This window comes from Physella acuta, unplaced genomic scaffold (assembly GCF_028476545.2).
Source record: "Physella acuta isolate Inbredline_101_S28 unplaced genomic scaffold, ASM2847654v3 ptg000633l, whole genome shotgun sequence".
Classification (NCBI taxonomy): domain Eukaryota; kingdom Metazoa; phylum Mollusca; class Gastropoda; family Physidae; genus Physella; species Physella acuta.
Window position 1 is genome coordinate 50951 of NW_026732152.1, and position 8851 is coordinate 59801.

An 8851-nucleotide genomic window follows, 5' to 3' on the forward strand; every position below is an offset into this window, starting at 1 on the left:
AAAAGTCTGAAATTTCATTTTTTAAAGTTGTACCAACCCAATTTATCATGCTTCCCTATTTATTTTTATTTGTATTGTTTTTTTAAATGTTAGACATAGTTTTTTTTTTTTTTCATGGCAGGCTTGGTCATAGGCATTACAAAAAATGACTTTGGAGTTTGCATGGGATGGGGGGGGGGGGGGTTCAGAACAAACTTGGCTTTTTTAATTTTAAGGTGGATACCCAGTGTAAATTGTCTTGCACATAGCTATTTTTGGCTTCACACAAATATTACTTGGTCATATAGAAATCACTTCATTGTAAGAGTTTAAAGTAAATTAAGTATTTTCAGATTTATGCATAAAGAATATAGTACTATAAATAGACCAACACTTTTCTAAATGTTAAGTTTATAAGGGTTTTAAGTGGTACTAGAAATGAACTTCTGGCAGCAAAAAACAACAAAAAACACTTGCAAATTTCCCCCTTAGCTACAAATGCATCAGCTTCCTTCTGAATTTTTTCATTTCCCCATCCCACTCTCCTATCTTACTTGTCAGAACATTTGAATATTTTTATTTTAATATTTACTATTAGAATTCATTGTGTAACAATTTTTAACATACCTTCTGCATAAAAGCACACACAAAAATTTGACCCCACTAACAACCCCCCCCCCCCCATCTCCCTCCCTCCTCACAAGTTTATTAACATGGTTCTCATGGAGTACATGATTTTTATAGCTTTGGTGTTTTTGGTTGTCATACTTTGTTTGTGCCTAAAGATACTGCTGTTTTATACAGAAAACATTCAGTTGCACTATAACTACTATAAGGTTAAATTGTATACATACATAGATAAATTGTGTTGCTATAATTGATTAGTACAATTGCAAAATGTTGCCTATTTAATTTAATAAATTCTTATAATTTTATATTTTTAAGTAAGCTGCACACATTTATGTTAAATATGGTCATGTTTTTGATAAGTATACTGCATCCTTAAACCTCGCACCATTTAGTCTTGAGAACTTGTTTGAAGAAATAGACCACCCTTACAGTAAAATATTTAACAGATTACTGATATAAATGTAATTTTTATTCATAAAATAAAAAAAATGACCAGACTATGTCACAAGCATATCATTTTAAAATGCTCAATTCATGAGAACAAATAAATAACAGTCTTTTTTTTTTTCTTTCACAAAGTAGCATCCAGATATTTTTCAATTGGCATTCCACAACTAGGGCACATTTCAAAATCTACAGCACACTCTTGGCACATAATCAGATGAGCACATGGCATGAAAACTATTTTTAGTTGTCTTTGTAAACAAATCTTGCATAGCCACTTATTGCGAAGAATGTCATTTTCTGTTTTCAGCTTTTCAATCCTCCCTGAGTAGAATATTAAAATTGAAGTAATAAGTAAAATTTAAGTTTACAGTTCTAATTTGCATTAAATTGACAAAAGATACTGAAACATCAGAAGTTATTTAAAAGTTAAACTTATATCAGTTTCTAAGCTTTAAAATTAAATGTGAATACCACAATACATACTATTAACTGTATGTCTGGCTGGATGTCTTGTACTGTTTCCTCTATTTTCCAAGAGTTTTTGAAGTACTCTATATGTTGATAATTGTAATTCTATCAAAATAAAATAGAATTAGTGTTTGCATGAAGTAGCAGATAAAGCTAATGAAAATACTATGTCTAAGTTTTAATAAATGGAAAAACTTTAAATCATTTATTTTTTAGTAAATCTCTATATTAAGTGAACAGGAAGGGTGTATACTTTTAATTTTTATAAAATAACGAGCCGACCCGCGGCATATCATACACCGCTATTTAGTTGTTTTATTTTCTACTTTTCAGTAATCCATAATTTGTGAATTCGACAGTACCAATTCTGCCACTGAAAATATTTGCTTTAAAATACAATCAGTAAGTCGTTAAGGACGATACTACCCCCACCCTTCTTTCCCCCAACCCCTACACCCCCCTGTGAAAAGCAGCCTCCTCTTAGTTACCTTTCCTAAGTTTAAAATCGTTTCAAACTAAATTATCTGCCCCGAGTAGCCGTCACTAAACCCGGCTCTACAATTGTAAACATTTAGCGTGAACCAAAGCTCACTAGACCATGTAGGGGTGGGGTGGTAGGGAGCGCGCTTACAGCTTGTTTTCTCCAAGAAGAGAATTATATATATAGAAGTTACTCTTTATACTTTATATCATGATCACTGTTTGTGTTCTCTGTGTGGATACTCTGCAAGTGGACCATGAGAGATACTCTATTCCTTTAGAGGTTACAGGTCGTTGTGTTTACAGCAGTTGAGGTGATTGTGTGTCATGGTGGGCTCCATTCCCATCTGGCTAAAACTGCTCTGGACTATATTCAATAACAGTGTCCACCTTTGTTTACCATTTCAGTAACAATGTTTCCTACCCCTCCACACTACTAGTGATCTTTAGTTAAGTTTGAGAACATTGGATCTTTTTGAGACACTTTGGTACTCGGTGTAAGTCAATTGACTTCATTATATATCTGATGAACTCTAATTTGCTTAATGGTATCCAGTGGTTATAAACCCAGTATTTTCTAAGCTTGAGTTGTAGTGTCATTTGGAAAATTAAAAGCTGCCTGATTGTCATTTGCTGTTGATTTTAGCCATGTACTTCACTAAAAGCCCTTTCTTTTGAACTAACAGCTTAGTTGACTCTTCTGTACAGGTATGAAAGGTTATTCAGATAAATTTCAAACTGGTTTACATTATGGCTCTACAACTTTAATCCTCTGTATTCATGTTGTACTGTTCATCCAGTAGCAGAGGCGTAGCGGGGGGTGCGGACTGCACCAGGTGACACCATTTAGGGGGGTGACACCAAGGCAAAAAATAGTAAAAATATATAGAGAAAAATTTGACGGGAGTGCAAATCAAAGTTTGAGGGGGGGGGGGTGCAAATCAAAAATTGAAAGTTTGTCCCCAGGAAGAGTCGCTATGCCTCTGGGGGGGGGGTGACACCATTAAGTGCCGCACCGGGTGACACCCGACCCCTCACTACGCCACTGTCCAGTAGTGTTCACTGTATATTGCTGTAGATTTAATTTTGTGTTTTGTTGACAGTATTTTAAATAATCCAACATTCATGATGTACCTGCATCTTTCACCTCCTGTGCAGCTGTGTAAACTTTGTCTTGTTGGTAACCCCCTCTCACAAGTATTTGAAAGGCCACATCAGAAGTTATATCTGGTTCATCATATCCTTGAAACAAAAATACACTACATCATCCCATTAATAATCACATATAACCAGCAAATCAAACTAAACTGGTCACTGTGTTGTAATTGATTTTATTTATTATACTTTTACATACTGGAACAAATTTCTTTTCCTTTTCCCATAAAAGTCTCCACATCCTGGCGAGTAATCACACTCTTATCACTCTATAAGACATTAAATATAAATTGAAGGCAAAATCTGGTTATAATCAAACAAGTTATTACTAGTATACTGCTTTTTTATTTTCCACCTCATTACATAAATTTTGTGCCAATAGCCTGGATATTATGGACTGTATGCACTACCATCATTTGTTTTACCAGGATGGGTCGGGTAGATTTAACACTTAAAACCATTTTTTGTGAATCTCTTTTCCATTTATTTAAGTGTGAATGCAAATAAGTAATTTTGAATATACCTTCTTAGTTTCATGGATTTGACATACAGCATCAACAAAAGCCTGGCCTTTATGTTGCCTTATGTAACGGCATTGTGGATACCAGCGAGCATGTTCTACAAAAGGGTCATCACCTTGCTTCCATTCAGACAAAATCATTCCGCAGAAAAAACAGGTTAGATGGTCCTTAATTCCTAAGAGTTTCAAAAATATTTGAAGTAGTTTAGCTTCTTAATTAATAATAATAATTATTATTATTAACCATCAAATTAAAAAAAAAATATATAGTTACCTTTTGGCTCTGACAATCAATAGGAATGATGAAGTAGAGTTAATCTGCTTCTGTCAACAGTTCTTGTCAAAGAATAGTGTGGTCAGCACTAAGCTCATCTACTAAGTTAATTGCATGCTTCTTACTATGAACATGTTAGTAAGCAGCTTTTGCTTTTCTTACGGGTTCTCAACACCGCTAATTAAGGTCAAGGACTTTCACCCATTCCCTAGAAGCTCATGACATATAGGCTCCCGACAAATGGACTCCCCACATAATAGCTCCCAACTAATAAGCTCCCAACATATTGGCACCCGACATAAGGACACCTGACAAATGGGCTCCCGACCTATTTGTTGGGAGTCGTAATGAGGGGAGCTGTTTTGTCATGAGCCTAAATGATGGGAGCCTGTTTGTCAGAAGTTGTGATGACAGGAGCCATTTTGTTGAGAGCCTAAATGATCGGAGCCTGTTCATCTGGAGCCTTATTGAAAAGGCATTCCCAGTGATAATTATTCTCTATAATAGGAGAAAACTCCATATCCTCAGCTACCCCATGAACTACCATTAAAATAGATGAGGATATACTGTAATTTTTGTTAACATAAAGTCTACTAGCCTTTATAGTAGAAGCCAGATTTAGCAAGGTCCACATGGGATATACCAGAATTTGGCCAAGTTTTGAAGGTCTGGATTCGTTTTTTCAGACTAACATATTCTGTGTGTTTAGGCCTTTCATTATAAATGCCTAAATCTGGTGATAGTTGTTTTGCTAGGTTTCTGTTCACAGCTATACGGCTAAGGTATGTTTGTGAACTAGAGATTGGTGACCCTGCAGATGGTGGGTTATTTACAGCAGCTCTATTTTCATTATCAGTATGCACGTTCTGTTCTTGTAAGATGTTTAAAGCTTCATCATGAATTTCTTCAGTCTGTTCTTGTTGGTTGTTTAAAGCTTCATCATGAATTTCTTCAGTCTGCTCTTGTTGGTTGTTTAAAGCTTCATCATGAATTTCTTCAGTTTGCTCTTGTAGGTTGTTTACTTGTATACTTGCTCCAGATCTGCTTGTATTTTCATGTGCTGTTGGGGGAAACATGGCAGTAGCTACAGGATTCACACTAGGCTGGGTGTTGGCAGGTACATTTGCTACCCTGGGGCTATTCGGGTGACAACGCTTGTAGTGCCATTCGGCAGTTTGATTATCATCAAAGTCACCTAGCTCGAAAGAGCAGTCACAGCATTTAACTTTCTTAGTACCATCTCTATCAATACATACAAATCTAAAGTGAGCCAGAAGAACTGTAGATAGTCTATCACTTTGTGGGTAATCTTTGAATGTTGAAAGTCTGGTCCATTCATCTTTAAAATCAGATAAGGGGGTGTTTACCATCATTACAACACCATTTTTTAGTTCTGGATCTATGCCTTGAATACATGTAATCTGAGTTAGGCAGTTGGTAAGCACAATTTCATTTTTAAGCTTGAGTACCAATGTCTCCTCTGCTTCAGTGCTGGGGTCATAGCGTTCTATCTTTGTTTTTCTCTCAAGCATTCTTTTAGGCTGTTTTTTGTCCCTTTTTTCTGATTGAAGCATAGCTTTGATCTGTAATGTTAAGTCCTGCCCTTTATTAGAGCAGCTTGCATTATCTGAGTTAAAAAAAGGATGAAAAATACAAGATTAATCCTGAAGAAAAAAGCATTCAATTAATAAAGTAAAATTATTGGTCTGCATTTACTCATGCACTAGACTGATTTTAATTCATCCTCAAATTCTGCAGATTAATTTGTATGCTGATATAAATAAATGTGTACAGTTTCAATTTTAAAGAAGTGCTGAATATTCAGGTTATAATTATATGACGAATACTTACATAATTGTGTGATACTTGTTATCAAATCTGTCTTTACAAAGTTTAACAAGCTCTGTAGACAACAATAAACAAATAAAATTAGGAACATCATGTTTTGTTGTAAAATAAATTATTCCAGTACTAAGTTTTTAAGCTAACAAATTTCATAATTATCTTGAATAATAATCACGTTCTTAATTAAAAGTCTATTAAGAATGAAGTAACACATAAAATATAATTCTTCTCATTTAAATCTTTAATATATGTTAGAGCCATTTTAAGACTAAATGTCAAATGGGCATATTAACTAGTTGCTTTTAACATTATTGAGATAGGCAAATAAAGACATTTAAATGCCCAGCCTCCTTTAAGGATTTCAAGCACTAGTTTGCTAACCACTAACCATTTCTAGGGCTAAAGTTCATTGAAAATTCCTTATTATGGAAAATAATTTATGCAAACATAGTAAAAAATTATTTTTTGTTTTGTTGCTTTTCTACCTTTTTTATGCTGAAATTCAGAAAGAGTTCTGATTTATAGACTAAATCAAACCCATTGTACTGTATCAAGAAGGTTGACTTGACATTCAACCGTTTCCTAGAAACTTTCAAGTAGAACTTGTGCCCAATGTGTTCATTGTCCCAGAAAACTAATTGTATACATTTGATTGAGGATTCTGTTCTAAGCACATACACAGGCAAGATTAAGACATCACACTTTTGGTTAAGAAATGTTTTTTTAATGTTTTCGGCTAAATTAATCGAGCTGCCAAACATCGGCATTTTCCGTTATGCTTGGTAAATGCAAGGGAAACAACTTACTTTGTTCAGAAAATTAACCAAACTTGGTTGCATCCCTTAACGCCAAAAAATATTTGCTCATTCTATGGAGTCAAACGGCCGTAAAAAAAAACGCGATTTTCGCCCGCGTCTCCTAAATGTAGTAGCTTTTCACTTCATAGTTTCTTTAATAAAAAGGGCTTGTATAGTAATAAGCTTTGTACCATTAAAAAGTAAATTTTAAGCTCTCTAATTCTGCGTACATTTTATGGTTGATGATATAACACGATATATCTCATTTACCGATTGAAAACTATCACCGAAATAATTTGAAAACTATCACCGAAATAATTTTTCATCGGCATTCAATTCACGGGCCTTTTATGACGAATTTTTCTTCTGGATACCTGTAAAATGTGCAGAATTGAATAGGCTTTAGTGGGATACTAAAAAAAAAAATGCTTACAAGACTACATCTTTTAAATGTTAAAAAAAACTAGGCAATTCGAAAATTATTGTGATTCAGACATAGTATAAATTGTTTATTAGCATTTTTAGAAAGGTGGGTTTTTTTCTGTTAAAGTTAAAGCACTTAAATTATTATTTTTGAGCATGGTCAAAAATGCCAGAGCTCGACAAAACACACTATAGCTATCACTAAAATAGCTCTAGGCTCTGTCCCAGAAAATGGCAGTTTTTAGCGCAATTTCCATACTGGAATTGTGATTATTAATTCGTCATTTCTGGATGTGTGTCCGCAGCTTTACCGCAGCTTTAAGTCGTATCTCCTCCTCAACGAAGCAATATCGAGGATTAGTTCCAAAAGCAAATATGTTAAGCAAGTTCCGAGGATGATTGTGGGCCAAAAAAAATTCCCGGAATTCCCTCCTGGATTTCCCGGAAAAGCCAAAAAACCTCGAAAAAATGCAGTTTTTGGCCCATATCTCGGCAACCAGACCACTTAGCGACTTAAAACATTTACCAATCGATTCCTGCCATAATTTAAAACAATATTGCCGAAGAAAGTTTTCAAAAATATCCTTTCGTTCGGTCACAAATTTTAAAAAAAAATTATATTATACATAATACACTACAGTACTATATAGCAATATAGAGAGCGCGACAACTAAATACCCCTACACGTCCGCAAATTTTTTAAAATCTCGTTAATAAATATTTTTTCTATTTTGTTTTGAATTATTAAAACTACTTGTGTTGCATTATTTATTTGCTGAATATATAATTTATCTCGATTCAAAATTGTTATGGATAACATAAGGAAATTGCGCTTAAATTGTCACTAGACTTTTTATTAACTTGTTTTTGTTAACAATGCACCACCAAGCTTTTTTGAAATGTTGTTAGCAAGTTAGTAGATATCTGCTATCTGTAAAGAGAAAAGATAATATTCATGAGGAGTTGCCACTGTATTTTCATCTTGTCTTCATAATTTAAAATGTAACATCATCAGTAGCATGTTCTAAAAACAAGTGGTGATAATTTATAATGTCTCAAAATTCACTTCTTTGCAAAAATGATGTTTGTTTCAGACGCTGATTTTTAAATTTTATTTAATTTTATTTAGTAGTCAGTGACATTTTGAGTCGATAGTTTTTACAAAAAAAATTGATGTTCTTTTGTTACAGATGTGTGTCGTTTCTGTATGTCATAGCCTCTGATAGTGTGTGTGTGTGTGTGTGTGTCATAGGTTCTAATGGACTCTAAACTTATGTACAAATCCTTGAAAAACCTTGACTTTGACTTGCTCTAGGAATAAAATGAATGAAATACAATTGCGAGAGTCTTATTCTAGCTACAGTAGTCCTTATTTTAGTGTGCTGTGTGGAAGGGGGAATTCTGTTCGGGGGGGGGGGAGTGGATAGCTTCTTGTGACCAGAGATATTATACAGGTGGGGTTAGGGAATTGACAAGAATCAAATGCCTCTAACCCCACTCCTTACATACAAACACACAAATTTATTCACAAATTTAGAATAAAAAAAAAACAACTTATAAAATAGATTAGGCAACATGTTTATTTACAAATGAGGCACAGCGATTATTAGTACTTGCTAGATTCTGTTTTCAAATGCATTTCTAGTTTTATAAGAAAATACAAAAAGATAAAAAAAATTGTGAGCATTATATTAACATTATTAAAAAAATGTCAGAATTAGAAGAAAATAATGGGAAGGAATGTCTGTTTAAGCCTGAATGCACATTATGGAAGCGCTGATATTTTGCAGCAGCTACTGAAAATAACAGTATGATGAGTATGCTAATGATAGT

General features: G+C 34.0%; 1 protein-coding gene across 1 annotated transcript; it reads right to left on the bottom strand.

The window, feature by feature from the left end:
* Positions 1-1061: 1061 nt before the first annotated feature.
* On the bottom strand, positions 1062-5895 carry LOC131948247 (baculoviral IAP repeat-containing protein 3). The gene is made up of 7 exons (XM_059309777.1): positions 5805-5895; positions 4552-5580; positions 3683-3855; positions 3359-3428; positions 3139-3246; positions 1540-1629; positions 1062-1377 (listed from the first exon to the last, which is right to left on the bottom strand). Exons 1-7 carry the CDS (start codon positions 5893-5895, stop codon positions 1181-1183), a joined length of 1758 nt encoding a protein of 585 aa, XP_059165760.1. The 3' UTR covers positions 1062-1180.
* Positions 5896-8851: the final 2956 nt, after the last annotated feature.

Bases quoted from the DNA above. Each gene is read 5' to 3' on its own strand.
- LOC131948247 (XM_059309777.1), bottom strand. From the start codon at position 5,895: ATGATGTTCCTAATTTTATTTGTTTATTGTTGTCTACAGAGCTTGTTA. The intron at 5,581-5,804 runs GTAAGTATTCGT...TTTTTAACTCAG, and splicing joins AACAAGTATCACACAATTAT to ATAATGCAAGCTGCTCTAAT. The intron at 3,856-4,551 runs GCTAGTAGACTT...TGAAACTCTTAG, and splicing joins ATCTGGCTTCTACTATAAAG to GAATTAAGGACCATCTAACC.